This window comes from Callospermophilus lateralis, chromosome 14, assembly GCF_048772815.1.
Source record: "Callospermophilus lateralis isolate mCalLat2 chromosome 14, mCalLat2.hap1, whole genome shotgun sequence".
Lineage (NCBI taxonomy): Eukaryota > Metazoa > Chordata > Mammalia > Rodentia > Sciuridae > Callospermophilus > Callospermophilus lateralis.
The window spans coordinates 7,353,687-7,377,991 of record NC_135318.1 but is presented as its reverse complement, the minus strand read 5'-3'; the positions used below and the strand labels follow the sequence as shown (position 1 = coordinate 7,377,991).

The following is a 24,305-nucleotide window of genomic DNA, read 5'->3' as shown; positions in this document are numbered from 1 at the left end:
TTTCTGTTGTTCTAGTGGCCACGTTTGCCATCTTAACATGTATATTTAAGTTTTTTAGAATAATTTTATTAAACTTATTGAGGCACAGTTTGATACCATAAAATTCACCTAAGTAAACTATTCAGTTTTTTTTTTTTTTTTTTTTTAAATTTTAGAGTGGTGCAACTATCACTACAATCTGGTTATAGAACATTTCTGCCTTCTCAAATGATTTCATGCCCATTTACCCTATTACCCGCTCATCCCAGGCAACCTTTTCTAGACATATACCATCTAGATGTTTTAAATGAATAGAATTGTAAATATGCTACCTTTTGCAACTGATATCTTTAGTATACTTTTCATTGTTATTGTTGTTCTTTTGTTGTTATTGTTGTTTAGTACTGAGGACTGAATCTAGAGGTGCTTTTCCCAGCACTTTTTACTTTTTATTTTGAGATGGAGTTTCAGTAAATTGCTGAGGCCCTTGTTAAGTTGCTGAGGCTGGCCTTGAACTTGCATTTCTCCTGCCTCAGCCTACAGAGTAGCTGGGATTACAGGCATGCACCACTGTGCCCACCTAGTCCATCATTTTTAAATTTAGCCTCACATAAAGTCTTAGTACATGTGTAAAGTCTTTGCAGAATATAATATGAGTGACTTCTTGGCCATTTCCCAGGAGAGTCCTCATTTCCCTTGAAAATCTCATGAGCACAGTCTGCATTCCTGTGGGCATTCTGGTCTTCTGAGGTCCCACCAGAATCGCCATAAAGCTCCTTTTACAACATTCTAAAGCTTTTCCAGTCTGTATCTCTAAACTTGTGAAAATTCCTCCCACAAACCAGCTCCAAAGATTTTTTAAAAATATTTTTTAGATGTTGATGAACCTTTATTTTATTCATTTATTTATATGCAGTGCTGAGAATCAAACCCTCACACATGCTAGGCAAGTACTCTTACCACTGAGCCACAACTCTAGTCCTCCAAAGATTTTTTAACCACACGGTCAGGTTAGTCAGGTTAGTTGTTTATTCCTTTAGTTGTTCATGGACATTTAGTTGACTCCAGTTTTGTTCCCTTGTATATAAAGCAATATTGTTAACTTACTTGACCCTAGTTCTGAGTACCAATTTCTGTTGTCATTTTTTGTGTTTCTGTGACCAGAACATCTAACAAGAACAACTTACAGGAGGAAATTTTTATTGGGGGCTCATGGTTTTAGAGGTCTCAGCCCATAGAGGGCTGATTTCATTGCTTCAGGCCCAAGGTGAGGCAACACATGATGGGGTAAGGACCATGTGGGTAAGCTGCTGAGCTCAAGGCAAGGTCAGGCAAGGTTGGAGAGAGAGGATGAGGAAGGGATCCCATGGAAGAAGCAGTTTTCCAGGGCATACCCCCAGTGATCCACCTTCTCTAGCTGCACCTTGCCTTCTTGCAATCACCACCCAGTTCACTCAAACTAGGATGGGTTAACTGGGTTACAGCTCTCACAATCCAATCATTTCACCTGCAAACATTGCTACATTAACAGGAGCTTTTGGGGGACACTTCATATCCAAACCATAACACTCTTTTACCACTAAACTGCCTCTGTCACCTTTGTCAGAAAATCTTTATTAACCATAAATTATAGGGATTTATTTCTGGACTGTTTTGATTCATTGGTCTATATGTTGATTCTTACATCAGTACTAATACTGTCTTTATTACTGTAGTTTTGTAGTGAGTCTTGAAATTGGAAACTGTAAGTCCTCCTATTTAGTTCTGACTCAGGATTGTTTTGGCTTTTCTGGGTTCTGTGTATTTCCAGATAAATTTTAGGATTAGCTTTCTGGGATTGGGGGGAACCCTGGGATTTAGATAGCAAATACATTGATCAATTTGGGGATAATTATTATTTTGATAACATTGAAACTTCTAATCCATGAACATGGGATATCTCTCCATTTATTTACATCCTTCCTTCAACCATTTGGAGTAAAAACACATTATACACAGCTACAGACAGACACACACACACACACACACACACACACACACACACACACTCTCTCTCTTTTTCTCAATTCAGTAAGCAGCATTATAATGCTTTTTCATCTCTTCTTTCCCTACATCCTACTGCCTTCCATTTAAAAATTACTGTGACTTTGTAAGATTTTCTATACTCTTTATCTTGCCCTTTCCTATGCCTCACATAATCATTTTCTTGGGTTTATTCTTCATTTTGTCAAACTATCCTTAGACAGTTCTTTTAGAAATGATTTGTCACATATGAAATTTTATTTTGCCATCTCATTTGTTTTCTAGCCTGCCATATTGTAACATCAAAATTATTTTCCCTCAAAACTTTGAAAATATAGCTGTGCTGTCTTTTGTATTTAATATGTTGAATGAGAGATTTGTTGTTGATAGTATTTATTTTGTATTTCTGTATATAAGGCATCTTTTTGGTAACTTTGGATATTTCTTTTTGGTTATTTGAAAATTCAACACTAGCTGTCTAAGGTCTTCATTTAATTTAAAAGTAAAAACTATCAGTTTAGTTTTTAAATTAATACATATCTAGAAAATTTTTACTTTCTTTTTCTTCTGTTTTCTATTTTTAGAACTTTTAGATGTGTGTTGAACTGTTGCTAACCTTGGTCTATATTTTACCTCTTAATCTTTCAGTGTGTTCAGAGAAAGCTTCTTTGCTCAGTTTTCTGGGTCTGTAATTTGTCTTAATTCTTTGGCTTCAGGATTTTTTCTTCCATATCCGCCCACTATTTAACTGATTGATGCAATATCTGTTACACTTTTGTGGTTATTGATCTTGCATGCTTAAAGCTGTCCTTAGTTTGTCTCACCAAGTATTTTCTTGAAGATTAATTTTGTTTTCTTTAATTACTTTGCCTCTTTTTTATGATGCTAATTTTTCTGAAATGTTGATTCTTAGTTTTTTTTCTCTCTTCTCTTTTTGTATGTAGAAATCTTTTCTGTCAGCATTGCTTGTTTCCTGAAGGGGTTGGACATGTTATTTGGTGGGATATATAGATAACTTTTGAATTTGTGGTTTTTCTGTCCCTTCTGGGGACCAGCAGTAACCTTGTACCACTCCTTAGATAACAGTGCTACTTGCTGCTTATCATGAACAAGAGAATGGGGAAGGGAAGAGAGGAGCTAGTTAGTCCTGTTCCAAGTATGGCCACTATTTACTCATTCTGTCTGTGGGAATGAGGCTTACTCCTTCTCATATCTGTTGAATCTGGTACCTTTTAGATGTTTCTAAACTGCTTCTATTTTCTCAGCTCTCTTCTATGTGAAGTGTGTGCAGTAGTTTGTTTAATTTTCAGAAAGCTGTTTTTAAAATTGTAGTGAATTATTTTATCATTCCTTTGCCTTTTATATTCCTCATTCCTATTCTGTGTCTGTTCTTAAACGTTTCTACTTAGTTTCTTGTACTATATTTTCCAAGGGAGAAATTGTGCATTATTTTGTGCATATTTTATAGTATGCTTTATATAGTATCCATATAAAAATTTTGTTGGCTACTGTTTTTCCATTGGACATGTCCAAGTCTAAAATAAGAGAGTTAATAAATTTTAACTCTATTTTATACTTAATAGTTTTTGGATTTTTTTTTTTTTCTATTTATGGTTTTGGTTTTTAGGCTTAAAAACTTTTTTTTTTCCTTTCCTTTTGTTTTCCAGCTCTTTTGTGCCTTTCAAGATGATAGATATCTGTACATGGTAATGGAATACATGCCTGGTGGAGACCTTGTAAACCTTATGAGTAATTATGATGTGCCTGAAAAGTGGGCCAAATTTTACACTGCTGAAGTTGTTCTTGCTCTGGACGCAATACACTCCATGGGTTTAATACACAGAGATGTGAAACCTGACAACATGCTTTTGGATAAACATGGACATCTAAAATTAGCAGATTTTGGCACATGTATGAAGATGGATGAAGTAAGTAAGCAAGTTTTTTAAAAAAGCAAGTTTTTTGGGAAACAGAAGGTATTGTAATACCTCATCAGGATGCCACCACACCCAGCAGGTCTTTGTAGTTTTAAATGAAAGATAAATTTAGTTTTGCTTATTGTGTAACAAACAAGACAAGACAAAACAAAACCAAATTAAAATACTTCCTTTACTAATAATTCATCTAGATTTTTTAGAATATAAGAGAAATAAAAACTCAGTTATCTTCCCCATAGAATATCGACAAGCATTTGTTAGCAATCAAAACTGGTTCATGTGCATAGTGACCTAGACGTAGGCTTAGGACATATAATCTAAATTAAGGCATGTGGGTATTTCTCCAGCCATTGTTATTTCTATGTTTTTGTTTTAGGAAAGGAGCTAAGGAAAGAAATTTTATGTTACCACCTTCTTCTACCTACCCCTCTACATTAACCATATAGAATAAATTTGGGGACATCAACCGTTGTGATACTTTGCCTATTGAACAATCCATATTATGAAAATAGATTCAGTGTCATTATCCTCTTAGCTAATTATGGTATTGATTTATTTGGGTTGCAAAACTTATGTTTTGTCGTTTTCTTTTTGAGTGTGTGTAATTCCTGATGGAGCAGTATTATATTTTATTTATTTTTGCATTTCTTTGCTGGATATAAAAGATGACTTCTAAGTGTTAGTACATATTGATAGCAAGTGTGTATATCATCTTTGGTATGGTTTTCATAACCTTTCAATATGCTTATATAGCTAATTTTTTTCCTGTTATTTATCTAGCAAAGACATATTTGGAAGTAAATTTCTTCTTTACCTCTTCAGTTATTTATGCTAACCAGGTGGTATTTTTATTGATTATCTTACCTTTATAAGTAATCATCTTTTCTCAAAATCAGCCCAGATTTTAGTTCATCTAGAAAGTTCTCCTTGATAATTCTAATCTAACTGATTATTCTTTTAATGTTATATTCAAAATTTATGCTATACCTTGTAGGTCATTTCTGTTTTAGTTTAAGCTAAAACTTAACATCCATCTTAACATTTTGTTGTGCTTTACAGAATCTGTTACTGTGTCCTATAACCATTTATTAATGTTTAATAGGGGGAGTTTTTGATAGCTCCCAAAGCTCCCTTTTGTGGCATTTACCATAAAATAGTATGAAATTATTAATAGTGAAAATTAATCTATAATGAAAATCAAATACGAAATAGTTTTCTGATAGAATGGTAAACCTTTCTGTGTCTGGGGATACATAATCTATGATATTTATGTACTGCACTTCCATGAGTGTATTCTGATTTTAATTAAATCAAAATCTTTTGTGGATGGGGCGGGATGCAGGAAAATAAATCATACCATGTTTATAGAGGAAGGTTAAAGGTACTTTGCAGTGGTGCACAGCTGGAATTCCAGCACCTGGGGAGGCAGAAATAGGAGGTTTGCAAGTTTGGGGCAGCCAGAGCTATTTAGCAAGATGTTGTCTCAAAATAAAATAAAAAGGGCTGTGATGTAGCTAAGTGGTAATGAGCATGATGTGCAAGTCCCTGAGTTCAGTCCCTAGTATACAAAAGAAAAAAAGTGGTATAGAGTACTAGAGTGTGGGGAACAGGAAAAATATGGTATTTATAAAATAATTATACAAGCATGCAAGCAAATACTGAAATAAGCTATTGAAATGTCTTAAATTGTTTAAAAACAAAATGTGGCTTAATTTTGTTTATATATTTTTTTAATTCACATAAAGAAAGTCATGTTAATTATACCCCTTGGCTTATAGTTTATTGTCATGAGAAGTCTACACATGTTCCCATTTTATTTTTATTACACTTTTCTCCTTTCAGTTTCTAGTTTGTGTTTACTCTCCCTATAAACAGCCAATGTAATGTGTTTACCATATGCTTTTTGATTATTAGTACGATATAAATATACTTAGTATTAGAATTGGTATCATTTTGTTTACTTCTGTCACTTAGCCTTGTTTTTATAACTATCCCTGATTAATATAGGTGAGTTCATTGCTTCTTTTTTTTCCCCTTTGGTATCAGGGATTGAACTTAGAGACATTCAACCACTGAGCCCTATTTTGTATTTTATTGAGAGACAGGGTCTCTCTGAGTTGCTAAGCATCTTGATGTTGCTGAGCCATCTTTGAACTCATGATCCTCCTGATTTAGCCTCCTGAGCCACTCGGAAATTCAGGCATGCACCACCACATCTGGCTAGTGCATTGCCTCCTACTGCTGCATTCCATGGTATCTTATCAGTTTGTCTTATTCCCCTGGCATTGTTTCCTAGGTCATCCCCAGCTCCCTCCCATCAACAAAACAAGTGTTTCTCTGAGTATAAACTTAGAAGTAATATTACCATACCAGAGGGCTCATTAATAAAATATTGCCTGATCTCCTTAAAGCTATAAATGTTCATAACCTGTTCCTAGTAGTGCATGACAGATCTTGTCTCTTCATATCCTCAGGAACTTTTCCCATTATTCAGCTAAGGTCACCATTTCCATTGGTATAAAGTAGTATCTTTTAAAAATTGTGTTTGTTTCTTTTTAAAAAATTATTTATTTTTATGTGGTGTTGAGGATCGAACCCAGTGCCTCACATGCTAGACAAGTGCTCTACCCCTCAGCCACAGCCCCAGGCCCCTAAATTGTGTTTCTTAACAACTTAGGATGACAAACCTCTCTTTATATACTTGTCATTTACTTCTCTTTTGTGAATCACCTGTGTATCTTTTGACTCTTTTAAAACTGACTTCTTGCTGACAGAACCTGTTGTGATCCAGAAAACTTGAGATAATTTATAATCTAGCCTTTTGGAGAATAAATTTGTCATCCCCTTATCTATAAGAAGACCAGATGCTCAGATCATTCTTCAGTTATGTTGGCTTTTTATAAAACATTATGTCATAAATAAAGGCAAAAATGAAACACAACTGTGAGATTATAATTTAGAAGGACTAAAGTAACTTGGTTCTATCACAATTAAGAGTTGGTGTTTCTCTGATTTCTGACAGATAAATAAATAAAGGGTTAATCACCATTTTCTGGATACCATTCTGTTATTCTCTCTCTCTCAGAGGAAAAAAAAAAGAAAAAAACTTACTTAGCACTTGGGGTGTACCTCAGTGATAAAACCCTTGCCTAGAATGCATAAGCTCCTGAGTTTAGCACCCCCACAGCACTGCAAAACACCACACACACACACACACACACACACACTCTTACATTAATTGGGATGTGTTGGCCTCATTCATTGTCTGTCCTCCCTTTCAAAACCTTTACCACCTTTTATGACATGTTCTAATGTGTACCATTTGATTAAGTTGCTGTATTTTTTCTTTTTTTTAAGTCTATTAATATGATGAATTGTGTTTATTGATCTCCATATATTGAACCAACCTTGCATCCCTGGAATGAATCCCACTTGATCGTGGTGCACTATCTTCTTGATATAAATTATTGTATGTTTTAAAAAGCTAATTAATAAATTGTTCATGTCTTAACTCTTCAACAAGTGACATCAGTTTTTAAAATATAGGTGTGGCTACTTATGTTTCTGAAAAAAAAAAAACCTCTTTTCTGAAAAATGTATATTAAAAAAAGAACAGAAATTGGAGTAATTGCTGAATTATTGGAGCAGTGCAGGTAGATTATTCAGAAGCCATTCCTCTTTGTAACCAGAGCTCTGATGAAAACAATAGGTGATACCCAGCAGGGGGACTGGGATAATCCAGGCAGGCAGCTTTGTGTGGCTGTGGGTACTACAGCAGTGGAAGTGGAAGTGGATTCTAAACCATTTGGACTACTGTGCAAGGCATAACAGGTGTATTTCTCTGAAAAGAAAGCAAGTGCTCATTTTTAAAATTTTTAAATTAAAAAAAAAAAAGTTAAGACAGACTGAAAAGCCCCTGCCTATTCAACAGTTCACCTAAGGCTTTTAATGCTTCTGATGAAGAACTCCACATACAATGTTTCTTTTCCACCTTCATGGGAAGCATTTTGAATGGTTTCTGAGACCAGCTCTTTAATATCTCTGATTGGCCAATTTATGTTTTCATAAACTCTCTTGTTTTATGAAATTTTGTCAGTTATAAACACCAGATATACTTAGCAAATAAACATTTAGTCAGATGCATTTAAAATAATTTTGAGGAACCTTCTTGAAAATCTTGCTCTCTAGCTTAAAACCCTTCAGTAGATTTCTGACACCTGCTGGATAAAATCTCCACTCCATAGCTTGTCTCTGAAACCTCTTATGATGACATGGCCCTGCCTACTTTCACCTTCTTTCTGTATCAGCACAGAGTTCAAGAGTTACCATACAGTTCTTTTTTACTGTGGCATTATTTCCTGATTCCTAGTCTTCATATATGCTGCCTGGAAAATTCCTGCTCATACACTGAAACTTGGTCCAGAGTTTGCTACCTTGTAAAGCTTGTTAGGTTGGTTCCACATGTTGGTTTCTTTTTAGAGCATTATCCTTTTCTTTCTGTTCTTTTTGTTTTTGACACTACAAAATATATAAAACTTGACTTACACTTTCTCTGCCTCAGCCCTGGAATCAGTCACTTCTTTATATTCTCATTTCTTTTATTACAGAAGAGAGTTTTAAGTCAGTGTTTAGGGGCCCACATGCTCATTGCTCCTGGAGTATCATCACTTCTAGGCTGTCAGTACACAAAACTGGTACATAGGTGTTACATACACTTGATGTGCTAAATCACATTCCCACGTGTGTTTATATTTAATTTTGTAGCTGTGTTTGTGCATAATATATTCATTGTGGTTCATATAGACACCTTTGACTCATGTCCAATACCACAGGGTTCAGTCTAGTCTTCTTTCTTTTTTGTAATTTCTTAGATATCAAAAAACTGCTGAGCCGGGGGGTCATGGCTCAGTAGCAGAGCGCTCGACTGGCATACATGAGGCACTGGGTTTGATCCTTGGCACCACATAAAAATAAAGTAAATGTTCTCTGTTCATCTACAACTAAAGAAAAAATATTAAAAAACAAAAAAAACTCTTCTGGGTTTTTTGGGGATGTGGATATGGCTCAGTGGTTGGGTACCCCTGAGTTCAATCCCCGGTGGCTCACACTTATAATCCCAATAGCTCAGGAGGCTGAGGCAGGTGGATTTTGAATCTAGAGCCATCTCAGCAGCTTAGTGAGGCCCCAGGAAACTCAGTGAGACCCTGTCTCTAAATAAAATACAGGTCTGGGGATGTGCCTCAGTGGTTAAGTGCCCGAGTTCAATCCTCAATACCAAAATACAAAAACACCTGGTTCGCATTATCTGTGGTGTATTTTCTTCTTCAACCCTAGTATACACCTAAAATTATTTCATAACTGCCAAACCCAACTGTTATAGCTAACAGATTTGCTAACATTGTTATGTATTTCTTTTGTTTTTAGCCTTAGAGTATCCTATTAAAATGATGTTTTCTTTGGGAGGCTGAGACAGGAGGATCATGAGTTCAAAGACAGCCTCAGCAAAAGCGAGGTGCCAAGCAATTCAGTGAGACCTGTCTCTAAATAAAATAAAATAAAATGGGCTAGGGTTGTGGCTCAGTGGTTGAGTGCCCCTGAGTTCAAAACCAGTACTACCACCCCTCCCCAATGATGTTTTCCAGAGTTACTTGGGGCTGCTCTTCCAGTTCCCATACAGTGAAGTTATGTGATTCATTTATAAAACAGGTTCAGTTTTTACAGTTTTGTATGTGAATTTTACCCTGATTTTAAGAATTAAAGGTGTATAAGATGTATGCTCAGAGTAGGGTCTCTTGCTCTTTATCCTTATTACCTTATTCCTATTACTCCTTTTTTCTACCCCTTTTCCACATACTCCCTGCAGGTATAAATCAATCTCTTTAGTTTCTGATTTATCCTTCCCATATTTCTTTTAAGCAGAATCTGAGACTTGTCATAAATGTACATTCCATATCCATATAATTTGAGAACTTTTCCCATGTTCCTAAATATCTTAAATATCTTTTTCAAATATTTATTTAAAAAACCTTAATGTGTTAGCCAAATATTCTGGGGGTAGAACATTAATTTTCCAAAAGGAGAGTGCTATTTGCATAGTTTACTCAAAAGTGTTTATTTTGCAGGCAGGTAGTTATTGAAACTGATATTCAACTTTCCCTTCTGACCTTCATCACATGGAATTTTCCATTTAACTGATTTGAACTTTATTGCACTTTATGAACATGCTTTATATAAGGTCATTCTTGTTCTTTTTTAAAATGCTCTTTTTCTGTTTAAGCCATAATATACCTCCATTCCTTTAAAACCTAAATTGTCCATTTGTCGCAGTCTAACTTTATATAATTTCTTTCTTATATCTTGCCCTTTCTCTCCTGCCTTTGAACCTTTTAGGCTAAATAGGCTTGTGTGTGCAAGCCGTGCAAGTTCAGAGGTTTTCTTTAACCTAATAAGTCCCTATTAAATTTTTCTGCAAAGTATAAACTATAGGATAGTCCTTGGTAAAAATGAATCATATTGGCTCCCATAATCCAGACATTTTTATGCATTTCATAATACATTTCAATTCCCTGTACCCAAAGCCATGTTGGCAATGAAGCTCTGTTAGTGGCAGTGTGTAGTCACTCTCTACCTAAGAGTAAACAAATAAGTTTCCTTGATATTTCTGTATATTCACAATGGTCTCTTTCTGTGCTGTTTGTAGACAGGCATGGTACATTGTGATACAGCAGTTGGAACACCTGATTATATATCACCTGAGGTTCTGAAATCACAAGGGGGTGATGGTTATTATGGGCGAGAATGTGATTGGTGGTCTGTTGGTGTTTTCCTTTTTGAGATGCTAGTAGGTGAGTAAATATTTTAAGTTGTTCTTTTTTCAAAACTCTTTCATAACACTTTAGTTCAGTCAAGGATTTGGAAACATAAGGAAATGGCATGTGTCCTAGGGAAGACTGAAATTTCTGGAAATTTTGATTTAGTAGTAAATAACATGAACCTGGCACAGTGATTAAGTGGAATAAGTAGAACATGAAAGGAATTAAAAGTATGTTGTTAGAAAATATTTCTTCAGTAGACCCTTTTGAGTTAAGAAAATGGTAGAGCAAGAACAAGTTTACAGCTACTCAATTCTAAGATTTTTGGGGGATAATTGTATTTGTTTTCAGTGTTTTAAATATAAGATTTTACTGTTTGTTATAACAAACAATAACAGAGAACTAGAAGTAACTTTTTTTCCTGTGGTGCTGGGAATTGAACCCAGGGCCTCGTGCATACTAAGCCAGTCTACCACTGAGCTACAACCCCAGCACTAACAGTACTTATTGGTTTATGTCGTTTTGTTTTGTATTGATTTTGTAAAATGTATTCCTTTTATTTACTACTTGTATTTTTTGATTTGTAATTGTGGAATGAATTTTTTTTTGCTATTTCAGCTTTAGAAAACTCAAGCGAATTCAGTCATTTCTTTTACTTTGACCAAATCAAAATTTGAAAAGCTTAAGTGTTTCAAAACTTTTTTTTATGTGTCATAGACTTCATTTCTAACATTTTCTATTCCTAAGCACTGGGGTCACAAAAATATCTTCTGGATGAGGACAATTATGATTGCTTTACTTGTCTTGGGATGAGGGAAAATATAACTAAGATTTAATTGCATTTAGCACTTTTGTAAGTACCATAAGGCTTATAACATTACATGGAGTTTTTTGGATAATCTTATTTGTTATAAATATTTTAAACATAAGGCTGATAGAAATATGTTTTTGGAATTACAGAATTTATTTTCTAGATGAGGACCCTAAAAGAAATTGATAAAGAAATTGATAGTATAAAATCTATAAGAGTATGATTATTGCTTTAAAAAATTAGAAATGTTTAGTAAATCCCAAATTTAAATGAATACTATGGAGCTTTTTTGTGATATAAATTGCCTTGTTTTAGTGATGATCCAATATATGTGAAATTGATCTTCTTATACTTGGTTTCATATTGTAGTATGACCTACTTTGTTTTGGGCCTTTGTTGTTGTAATAAATCTCTTTTTACATACCATCTGGTACCAGTGGCTGTCTGTTCTCCCACCTCCGGTATGTGATCTGATGAAGCAAGAAGATGTATCTTGCAATCTTTTGAAAGTAGAATATATTTTCTTACTTGCTTTGCCTCTTCCAGGGCTTTAGAAAATAGGTACCTTTGAACAAGTAAATTGGCTCATTTGAATAGGCCATTTAGATTTCCACTACTATTTTCAAGTCTGAGAACTAAATTAGAGTTTAATGGCAGTGATTTACAGTATTCTGAGCCTACTGCAGTGTTTGCTTATGTTAGTTGGCAGCGATCTTCGTTTAGAAGATTCTACCACACTAGAAAAAATTACACTAGAAAATTCTTGAATTCAGTGCTCTCCACCCCAAACCCACATTTGAATTCAAACAACAATCTGAATATACCTTTTGAAGTTTTGCATTGGCTGACTTAGAGAAGTTGGCCAGCACTCAAGTTACTTGGCCTATAGACATATACTGGGCAGGGCCTTTACCTGCTGTGGCTTTTGATGGGTAGTGACCAGAACTGTTCCTTTAGGATTTTCTGTCTTTACACTTGCTTCAGGGGCTCTTTATCATAATCAGTAGTTGGCGACAATACTACGTTGGGAGATAATTTCTGTCCCTTTCTGGCTCTAGCTATTTGTCATTTTAGGCAGGTCATATGCAGTCACTCTGGGCCCTGCTCCCTCTTACGTGGAAGAATAGACATGCTCTGACTCTCAGAGCAGCACTGTCCAGTTTGTCATGATAAAGGCAATTTACATCTACACCAGCCAGTGTGGTTGCCACTGAACTGTGGCTGATACATGTAACTAGGGGGCTGCATTTTTCATTTTTTTTCAATTTTAGTTTAACTTTAAATTGCCACATATCACTAGTGGCTGCTATATTGTATAACAGCTCTAGAGATCCAGCTCCGGCATCAAAATACTCTGGTCTCATCCCACTTCAAGACCCTTTCTTTTCTTAAGTTAAGAACAAATTCTAGGAGGGCACAATGGCGCACACCTGTAATCCCATCAGCTTGGGTGGCCGAGGCAGGAGGGATTGCGGGTTCAAAGTCAGCCTCAGCAAAGGCAAGGTGCTAAGCAACTCAGTGAGAGCCTATCTCTAAATAAAATACAAAATAGGGCTGGGGAGTGTCCCTCAGTTCAATGATGCATGAAGATGTATCTTGCAATCTTTTGAAAGTAGAATATATTCTCTTACTTGCTTTGCCTCTTCTTCTAGGGCTTTAGAAAATAGGTACCTTTGAACAAGTAAATTGAAAAACACAGAAAAATGCCAAATTTTAGAGTTAGCATTGATTTTATTTTGTTTTTAAGGGTAGAAGGATCATCATGAGTCTAGTTAAAATTTAAATATTTTCTTTGTACATTTCTGTTTTAATTGGGACTCCTGTCTTTGTTTTCCATGCATGTGGCAAATTTAAAGTTAACATTTAAAAATTAGGTGAAAAGTGTTTAATTTGCATCCACTATTACATTCAGCATCTTCTTTCTTGGAATTTTAGGGGACACTCCATTTTATGCAGATTCACTTGTAGGAACTTACAGCAAAATTATGGATCATAAAAATTCACTATGTTTCCCTGAAGATGCAGAAATTTCTAAACATGCAAAGAGTCTCATCTGTGCCTTCTTGACAGATAGGTAATGTACATTGGATTTCTCTGTAGAGAAGCCCCATTACTTTTAAATTTGTAGAAATGAAAGCATGTCTAATTTAGTTACATATGAAAAACATCTCTCTCATTAACCAAATTGCATTTAATTCTGGGTTAGCCTTTTCCTACTGCTGAGCCTTGTGCTAGGTTACCTTTAGCATTTTGGTTGGGTGGCCCAGTTTTAATTTAACCTCGATCCTCATGTCTAAAACCATTAAAAAAAAAAAAAACAAAAAACAATAACCTAGTAAGCTTTAAACACATTTGAAACAAATAAAACCTTTGTCTTCTTCCCATTTTACCTTTTTTTTTAGTTAGAAACAATGCCTTTATTTTATTTGTTTTTATTTTTATGTGGTGTCAGGGATCAAACCCAGTGCCTCATACATACTAGACAAGAGCATTTAACAATTTATAATCTTAAAAACTGTTTGTGTTTGATACGAGAGTACCTCCTTCCCAACTCTCTTATTCGCATTTGAATATGAACAAGTCTGTTCTGAAAATTTTATATTTTTTAAAACAAATAGATGAACAAAGGTAAAAACCTGCTTCAAAAAGAAAAGCTAGCCCAGCAGCAGTGATGTGCCTGAAATCCCAGTGACTCGAGATACTCAAGCAGGAAGATTGCAAGTTCAAGGCCAGCCTCAGCAACTTAGTGAGGTCCTAACCAGCTGAGTGAGATCCTGTCTCAAAAATAAAAAGAGTTGGAGATGTGGCTCGGTGGTTAAGTGCCCTTGAGTTAAGTCCCAAGTACCAAAAAAAAAAAAAAAAAAAACCCAAAAAAACTAGAAAGCTATTTTATTCCTTCATTTCTCTTCTGATGTCCTCTTCTATATTTTATACTTGTGATAGAGGTCGTCCTAGCAAAGGAGCTTGCACTTCAGTCCAAACTCATTCATCAGCTTTGTGATCATGGGGAAATTATGTTCTTTCCTTGGGAAATAATTTTGCTCATCAATAAAATGATGGGCTTAGATTAGGTAACTAATATTATCTAGCTTTTCTAGCTCTAATATACAACATGCACACCTTATTGTTTATAAGCTAGTTGCTGTTAGTGCTGCAATGATGATGCTTATACATTCATCATTACACACTTTTTGTGGGATAAAATCTTGAAGGTAGAATCCTGGGATATATATTTTCAAATTGAATGATTTTATAAAATTGACACCACCACCTGCCCCCACCTGAAGCTTTATTGGCACATTTTTTTTTTAAAACAATAACTGTTTTTCCTCATCAAATTTAATGTTGTTGTTATTATATTGCATTACTGAAGATTAAACCCAGGGCCTCGTACATGCTAGACAAACTTTCTACCACTGGTCTCCATTCCCTTTTTAATTTTGGGACAGAGTCTTGATAAGTAGCCCAGGATGGCCTCAAACTTGAGATCCTCCTGCTTCAACAGTAGTTGTGATTACAAGCATGCATTATCACATCCAGCTAGTATATAATTTTTTTCATCAAATACAATTATAAGTTATTTTATCTTTATTCTTTAGGCAAATAATTTTTATGAGTTAGTCATTTGTATAATAAAACTTTAAAACTTGTTGATTATATGAATAATGAAGAATCAATGCTGATAAACTCAAATAAACTTGTATAATGTTAGATTTGGGGACTCAATAGGGTGGTTGGGGATTGCATTGTAAAGTAGGTACAGCATATATTAATGAATGGATTAGGATTTGTAGATTTGCTTTAGCAACTTGTTGGGAGAGGAAACATTCTAAGGATGATTATATGTGAATATTTTGAACTATTTTGAAAATAATATAATGTCATAAGTTTGGCTAGGAGCATGTCCTTTAAAATGCACAATTTTTCTTGTTCATATTAAACTTAGCTCCAGGAATACACTTAAAGCAAATATATAAAGAATATATTTCCATATATTCTTTTTTTTTTTTTTTTTAATGGTCTTTTTTCCTTACTGTGCTTGGGCTCAAATACAGGGCCTTGTGTGTGCTAGAAAAGCCCTCTACTACTGAGCTACATTCCCATCCTATACAGTCTTCATTGAACAGTCAAAAGAATGAAATCCTTAATCATATTTTTCTTATAGAGTGATAATTTAATATAAATGAAGAGATAATTTATCAGAATAAATATGTATAGCTCTAAACTTAATATGTGAATTTTTTTTTAAGTTTGAAACATGCAGGTGAATCTTTTTACTTGACAGTCTCACATATTTCCATTTGACATAAACAACAGAGGGAAGTATATTTTACTTCCATATTGTTTGCTTTATGTCAAGTCTTTTTAATATATCTAGAGCAATCAATTGCTATAAAATTGAGATTGTTTTAGAGAAACACTTAGGCTGAAGCTGTTTTTTAAAAATCTTATTCATTTTTTATCCTTATTTTGGTTAAACTGTTGAGATGAGTTAATATTTTTTTCATTATTTTATTGTAATACAGTCTTTAACTGCATTGTTTAGGGAGGTACGACTTGGGAGAAATGGGGTAGAAGAAATCAAACAGCATCCTTTCTTTAAGAATGATCAATGGAATTGGGATAACATAAGAGAGAGTAAGTCAATAAATCTAATATTTCCATTCCATTTAAAAATCTCATAAATTAATTCCACTTTTTGCATAACAGGCATGTTTGATACAGTTTATGCTAACTCATTTTTAAATTGAGATTACATTCCAAATTTTTCCTGTGGCAGCATTTATAAATAAATTACTATTTCCTCAATATCTTAGCAAGCCAATGTGTACTTATTAGTATTTCCCAATTCTTTTATAATAAGTATTATATGTTTCTTAACTTGCCAAGGAAAATTCTTATATGATTTTATTTTCACTAATAAATCAAATAATTATTTATGGAGACTGTACTCTGGTAAAACATAGAATAATAATTTATTTTTACTTTGTCTACCTGTGGCATTGATTCATTTTAAGGGTAAGAAATATTTCTATTTAAAGAATGTAGAAAACTGAGGACCTTAAGGAATATATGTGCAGGTTATTACTTACTACTTATAATTTTTGACACCTAGAATAATGTCATATACCTTTCCTTATATAACTGATTAATTGTATTAACTTGTATAACTAATTAATCTATTACTGGTCTGTAGTAACAAATTATTCACAAAATCTTAATTTTGTGAAATGATAAAATGGAAGATGTGTTGCTAAGATTTTGTGTAAAACATGATTTAATCATATTAATAGTATGTCATAAACATAGAGGTGGCTTGTTTCTTACATTTTGCTTATGAATAATTCTTTTCTTTTAATAGCGGCAGCTCCTGTAGTACCTGAACTCAGCAGTGACATAGACAGCAGCAATTTTGATGACATCGAAGATGATAAAGGAGATGTAGAAACCTTCCCAATTCCTAAAGCTTTTGTGGGAAATCAGCTGCCTTTCATAGGATTTACCTACTATAGGGAAAATCTGTATGTGGATTATTAAATGTTATTATTTTCTTAATCTAGCTATAAAGTGATATTTTGAGAACTATAGGAGATTAAATGTTAATTTGTTTTAAACTTTCGAGATTTTCCTAAACTCTCAATTATTTTTAATTTTACTATATGATTTTTTAATGTTATACTCATTTGCACATTATTGCAAGGCACTGTTGTATATGAAGTAAGAACAAATACCAGTTTTTGAAAGGAGTTTGTCATTTCATGAAGGATACAAGAGAATTGTATAGTCATAATGGAGGGTAGAATGTGATGTTGCCTTAAGGAAAGGATGCCAAGAGAATCTGAGAGGGACTGGTTGTGGTGACACACTCCAGTAATCCTGTTGACTGGGGAGGCTGAGGCAGAAGGATCCCAAATTCAAAGCCATCCTCAGCAATTTTAGAGAGTCCCTAAGCAACTTAATCACATTTCTTTTGAGTGGGTTAAGGGGGAAGGTCACGTGAGAACTCAGGGAAAAGGTAGTATTTTAAAAGCTGGTAGGAAAGGGATTTGAGTGGCCAAGATATGGGAAACTTAGGAGAGGATTGTGCCAAGCCAGGTAGCTAAAGAAAGGTTGAGAATGTAAGCATATCTTGAGCAGAGTAGTATGGTCCAGTGCACCTCATACAGAGGGCGTGTGAGCTGTATTGTGACTGGAGGACTTGTTGAGACTGAGATTTTCTTACCTATAATCTCTGCACAAATCCTGGCCAAAACAAAAATCAATAATTGTTGACTGCAGTGAGTATTGGATGTAAGATTAGAAAATAAAATTGGCACTTGGGATGAGCAGTGGAGCAGATGATTGTTGTGTGCTCTGCAAAGAGACTTTTGACTGAAGTTGTTTCTTTCTAGAAGATGGAATAGAAGAAAAATTTAATAGTTAAAGAAATTAAAATGAGTTGATTAAGAGGAAAATGGGTTCCATGTAATGACTCCAAGTCCCTATAAAATTAAAGACTTGGTCACCTGATAAGAAGGAGCGGCAGGAAAGTTTGCATTTTAAAGTACTGGGAAAAGTGTTCAGAGGCAAAAATATTGCTTTATCTAAAATAAAGTGGAAAGAAAGAGAAATCTTTGTGGTTAATATTTAATTCTGAGAATAACTTGGTTGAATAAGACAAAATGGATTAAAATGAAATGCAAAAGATTGTATTTTTCTCTTCCCTTCTAGGTTATTAAGTGACTCTCCATCTTGTAGAGAAAATGATTTGGTGCAATCAAGGAAAAATGAAGTACGTATACATTTTTACTACTCTAGTTAAGTCACATGTTCAAATATGCATATTTTTTTCTCTTATTTTTTGGTACTGGGAATTGAAGCAAGGGAGGTTTTACCACTAAGCTACACTCCCACCCCTTTTTAATTTGATTTTGGGAGGTAAGCGGTAGTAGGACATGAACTCAGAACCTCACATAAGCTAGGCAGATACCCTACCACTGTGCTACATTTCAGTCTGCCCTTTTATTTTGAGACAGTCTTGCTGAGTTACTGAGCCTAGCCTTGAACTTGAATCCTCCTGCCGTGGCCTCCAGAGTAACTGGCATTACAGATATATGCCACCACGCCCAGCACTCCCATGGCTTTTTAAAAGTTCATTTGATGCTACTTTTTAAATCATGAGATGGTATTCCTTATATAATACAGTTCACCTTAACATTACAGTGGTTAATTAAATGAAGAGTATCATTGTTCCACACAGGATGGCTAGTAAAAAGGTGAATTATACATTGGTTTAGGCTTAGTTTTAGTAACAAGTGATAGATTAGGTTTGTAAACAGCTCTGATGCCAGTTAGATAATTTTATGACCTTAGTGCTTAAAAGTATACAAATATTAATCTATCAGGTACAGAAGAAGGAGGAGAGAGATTCAAATTCTGAATTCCTATTTAGGATTGTGTTCATATAAAAGATTTTCTATCAAATTGTATTTTGTGACTGCTGTAATTTCTAACTGCATACAAAACTAAGTCATACATGTACATCCACATACATGTAAATCAAAATCATTTTCTTCAAATTATGAAAAGTAAAAAATCAGGTTGGATAATTTGGGTATGACTTTTATTAGGAATTTTATAAAGTATAACACACATTTTATTCTTTTTTCTTTTAATAGGAAAGCCAAGAGGTATGTTGTCAACTACATTGAAAAATGAGCGGAAAAAACATCACTCTAGCAGTGTTTTAATATAGTCACAGTCCAGCTCCTGTTTGGAGCACTTCATCTACCAAAGAGATGTTTCCAACCTTTTCCCTACCAAGTATTTCTTTTAATATTCGTACTGTGAATCTGTTATTTAAAATATACATCGTGTAATTTTCTGATTACTTATTAAGGGTATGTAAATGGTAGAAAGAACATGTAAAATGTAATAACTAGTGTGCTCAAATAAATGCAGTGGCAGCCCACTTAAACTTGATTAGTTCATTAGCCTATTTATTCTTATAGAGCTTTTAAGATAAAATGATTAAGAAACCATGGAGAATATAATCACTGGGAAGAATAATGAAAAGAATAGTGGCCTTGGAATCTAATAGTTCTGGGTTAATTTTTACATTACCACTTACTAACTGTGCTGTCTTGACCTGGGTATTTACCTGTTTTGAATTTCATTTTCTTGACCAAGTGAATGTAATGCTACCATTTTCTTAGGGTTTTTGTTAGGATTAACAAGACAACATTTGTAAAATACCTGTCGTTGTATCCAAGACACCACAGGAACTTAAAAATTAAATCCTTAAAAAGGAAATAATAGTGTAATTTTGTTTGCTTGAAGACCAGCATAGCTAGGGAAAGCTACTGAGGAGAAAACTTGGAAGAGGAAGATATGAAAGAAGAGCTTATATTCTCATTTTATAGTATTTTTTAGTATATATATATATTCAATTAAATATTCTGAATATTTGTTTCAGATGTAGATCTTTTATCTTTATCTCATAAACACAAAAAAGTAACCATATTTTCAAATGATAATCTATAGAAGTGTGTTGGAAGATTACAGAAATTAATTTGAAGTTTGATTTCATTGAAGAATTCTGCCAAAATGAGTTTCTTTTTCATATTTGCATAAGTGTGTTTAGACAGATGTGTAGTATGACAGAAAAAAGAATAGGGGAGAGTTTTTTTCTTTATCAGTAAGAGTCATACTAAGCAAGCACAATTATACCATTATAGTGAAGATTGCAGAAAAACAAAATAAGCTTCTCATTGTTGTCTTTTAGCCTGTTGTCTTTAAATATAACCAAAACAAAGTTTCTTGTTTTTTGACAGATTCAGAAAAAACTATATACGTTAGAAGAACACCTCAACACTGAGATACAAGCCAAAGAAGAGTTAGAACAGAAGTGCAAGTATGATTTGTAGCTAAATATTTTATTTATTTATTTGTTTTTTTATTTATTGTTTGTACTGGGACTAGGACCCAGTGGCACTCAATCACTGAGCCACATCCTCCATGCTTTTTATATTTTTATTTAATGACAGGGTCTTGATAAGCTGCTTAGGGCCTTCCTAAGTTGCTGAGGCTAGCTTTGAACTCAAGATCCTCCTACCTTAGCCTCCCAAGTCACTGGGATTACAGGCATGTGCTATTGTGATTACAGGCATGTGTCACTGTTAACAGCTACAAAGTATTTATGTAATTATTTTTAACTTTATAATTATTTTATTTATTGTTTCTTCTTGAAATTATTTAGATCTATTAATACTCGTCTAGAGAAAACAGCAAAGGAACTAGAAGAAGAGGTAAAGTTGCCCTATACTTTTTATTAACTTTTTCCACCCCCTGTGCGAGAGATTGTACCCTGAGCCTCATGGATGCTAGGCAAGCGCTTTACCAGTAAGCCACATTCCCAGCCTTTATTAATATTTGTTTATAAAAATCCTTGATGTCTGTCTGGCTTACAGAGTTCTGTTAATACCATGGTAATATGTATCTTGATACAAGATAGTAAAACCTACTTTGTACCACTGGAGGACAAGACTGAAATTATAGGGTAGCTTCTGTTTAGGCTTCATTCTATTGTTTTTGCAAACTTGATTTTTTGCAAGCTTGATATTTCAAGTTAAACTATTGTTTACTTGCTATTTATAATACTTTAGACCCATAGTTAGTATAAAATAATGATGGCTAAGTAGTGATGGAAGGTTACAGGAAGTTTGATATTCAATAGTAAAGAAAACACTTATGATCTTGATTGTTTAATAGTAGTGTGATATTTTCCAAACAAGGAATATATTTTATAGTTTTTAAAAAACAGTGGTAGTTTGTTTGTTTGTTTATTTATTTGGTCTCTTGCCTGTGTGAAATAGCTGAAGTATTTTGTTTTGTTTTAGTTTTTATACATATTTCTTTTTGATAATAATGTTAATTATTATTTCAGATTACCTTAAGGAAAAATGTGGAATCAGCATTAAGACAATTAGAAAGAGAAAAGGCACTTCTTCAGCACAAAAATGCAGAATATCAGCGGAAAGCTGATCATGAAGCGGACAAAAAACGAAATTTGGAAAATGATGGTTTGTGGAGTATAACATTAAATATGTATCAGGAAAATAATTGGACTGTGTGTGTGTGTGAGAGAGAGAAAGAAAGAGAGAATGTTATTGTAGCTTGCTACTGAAATGCTTTTTGTTATATAGTTAACAGCTTAAAAGATCAACTTGAAGATTTGAAAAAAAGAAATCAGAACTCTCAAATATCTACCGAGAAAGTGAATCAACTTCAGAGACAGGTAAGTTGATCTCCGTTTGTAAAAAGAGATTTGAGTTTTATTTATGACTGACTGTTAATATTAATTTTAATTGGCAGTGTTTCAAAAGGTCTGTGCCTCTAATTTTAGAAGGAAATCCTTTAACATTTTTAGTAAACAAATGTATTTTCATCTTATACCTCTGTTTTTTTTGTTTTTGAATGAAATAACAGCTGGATGAAACCAATGCTTTGCTACGAACAGAATCTGATACTGCAGCTCGATTAAGAAAAACCCAGGCAGAAAGTTCCAAACAGATTCAGCAGCTAGAGTCCAACAATAGAGATCTACAAGATAAAAACTGCCTGCTGGAAACTGCTAAGTTAAAACTTGAAAAAGAATTTATCAATCTTCAGTCAGCTCTAGAATCTGAAAGAAGGGACCGAACCCATGGATCTGAGATAATTAATGATTTACAAGGTATATAGATTGTACTTGAATTACTCTTAATGATTTGTATTTTGGAAATAACTTGAAATGATGGATAATGTTCTAGAGTAGCACATTTCTGAAGGAAGCACTTTGTTGTAGAAATATGTTGATAAAAAACTTATAAATTTGGGGGCTGGGGATGTGGCTCAAGTGGTAGCGCGCTCGCCTGGCGTGCGTTCGGCCCGGGTTCGATCCTCAGCACCACATACAAACAAAGATGTTGTGCCTGCTAAAAAATAAATATTAAAAAATTCTCTCTCTCTCTCTCTCTCTCTTTAAAAAAAAACTTATAAATTTTGAATTTATTTATAAATTATTTCATTTAATTTATGAACTTTTTCATATACTTTCAAATATTATAAGTGTTGAATTCCTTAGGTGGTAAATTCTGGTTGTAGGAAAACTGTAAAGCACTATGCCAGCAAGTATAAAACTCTTGCTCACAAAAACAGCTTCAATATGAAGTAGTGGGGCTGGGGTTGTAGCTCAGTGGTAAAGCACTCACCTCCATGTGTGAGGCACTGGGTTCAATATTCAGCATCACATAAAAAAAATGAAATAAAGGTATTGTGTCCATCTACAACTAAAAAAGATTTTTTAAAAATTAAGCAGGTTCCAAATTTTTTACTCTTAATTGAATGTGTATAACTTTCTAGGTATGTTGTTTTTTAAAATGTTGCAATTTTTAGGTAGAATATCTGGTCTAGAAGAAGATTTAAAGAGTGGCAAAATCTTACTAGCAAAAATAGAGCTGGAAAAGAGACAACTGCAGGAGAAATTTACTGATTTGGAGAAGGTAAGATATGCTAAGCATCTTTTTGTGTAAGAAAATCACAGTAGAGTTTGAGAAGAGTTATTTGAAAGTAAGGGAAATCACTAACTGGAATATTTTCATATGCTTACTTCCATTTCAATGTGGTTCTGTAGACAAGGTGGTCTGCAGAATGATAGCGATATGGCAGGGATGTGTATTGAGGGAATAGGCTGAGTCTTCAGTCTGAGAAGATCAGACAGGTTGGCAAGGTAAAGGTACACTGATTGGAGAAGATATTGTGAACAGAGGCAGGGAGGAAAATTAACAAGGCACCCTTTGTTTATTTAAGTACAGATGATTCAGTATTTATGGAGAACAAAGTAGGGATCAGCAAATTTTAATATTTTAAGGGGGGAAATGGTAAATATTTTGGGTTTTGTAGGCCATATACTTTCTGTGGCAACTGGTCAACCCTGCTACAGTTTCTAGAGTAAAGGATGTAGCTATGTGCCAGTGAAGTTTAAAAAGAAAAATAAACATCAAGCCAAAATTGGTCTAAAGGTCACTAGTATGCTCCTCATGTAAGAGTATGGGGAATTCAGAGGCCAGAGTGAGGGTACAGGGCTAGGCATAAGCTAGATTAGGTAAGATATTAAAAACTCTATTAAGAAATTTAGAAGGGGTTGGGGCTGTGGCTCAGCAGTAAAGTGCTCACCTAGCATGCGTGAGGCGCTGGGTTAGATCCTTGGCACATAAAAATAAATAAATAAAATAAAGGTGTTGTGTCTGACTTCAACTTATAAAAAAAAAGAAAAGAAACTTAGAATAGAAACTCTTAAGGGTTAGCCACACAACGACTTAACGTTGTATGATCTTACTAGAGGTACGGGTAAAGTAGATCATTAGTTAAGTGTACTATGCAGAGAATAGATTTGAGAAGGATAAGACTAGAGGCCAGGAGGCTAGTCAGAAGCCTTTTTCACTAATTCAGATAAGGGATAATAGAGACTTAATTAGGGCAATGGCTTAAAAAATAGAAATGTCTCAAAAATTTGAGAAAGGAATATTTGACAGCACTTAGTAATTGATTAGATGTGGTATGAGAATAGTAGTTAAGGATGAGTCCTGACATGTTATTTAGTGATGTCATTAATCAATAAAGAATAAAGGAAAATCACATGCAGAGGAGATAATGATAAATCCATTTTAGTCCTCTTAAGTTCTTTGGAGATACCACCTTAGAATGTCTACAAGGCAGTAAACT

The 24,305-nt window shown here is 34.1% G+C and overlaps 1 protein-coding gene across 1 annotated transcript in view; it reads left to right on the top strand.

The window, feature by feature from the left end:
• Positions 1-24,305, top strand: part of Rock2 (Rho associated coiled-coil containing protein kinase 2) — a 142,439-nt gene that overhangs the window by 90,014 nt on the left and 28,120 nt on the right. Inside the window, exons 5-17 of the mRNA XM_076834028.2 lie at positions 3,669-3,929; positions 10,639-10,783; positions 13,497-13,635; positions 16,108-16,199; positions 16,924-17,083; positions 18,273-18,333; positions 19,220-19,231; positions 20,375-20,454; positions 20,800-20,848; positions 21,487-21,622; positions 21,746-21,837; positions 22,029-22,275; positions 22,977-23,083. Coding sequence (XP_076690143.1) covers positions 3,669-3,929; positions 10,639-10,783; positions 13,497-13,635; positions 16,108-16,199; positions 16,924-17,083; positions 18,273-18,333; positions 19,220-19,231; positions 20,375-20,454; positions 20,800-20,848; positions 21,487-21,622; positions 21,746-21,837; positions 22,029-22,275; positions 22,977-23,083 — 1,581 coding nt within the window. The remainder of the gene's footprint in view (positions 1-3,668; positions 3,930-10,638; positions 10,784-13,496; positions 13,636-16,107; positions 16,200-16,923; positions 17,084-18,272; positions 18,334-19,219; positions 19,232-20,374; positions 20,455-20,799; positions 20,849-21,486; positions 21,623-21,745; positions 21,838-22,028; positions 22,276-22,976; positions 23,084-24,305) is intronic.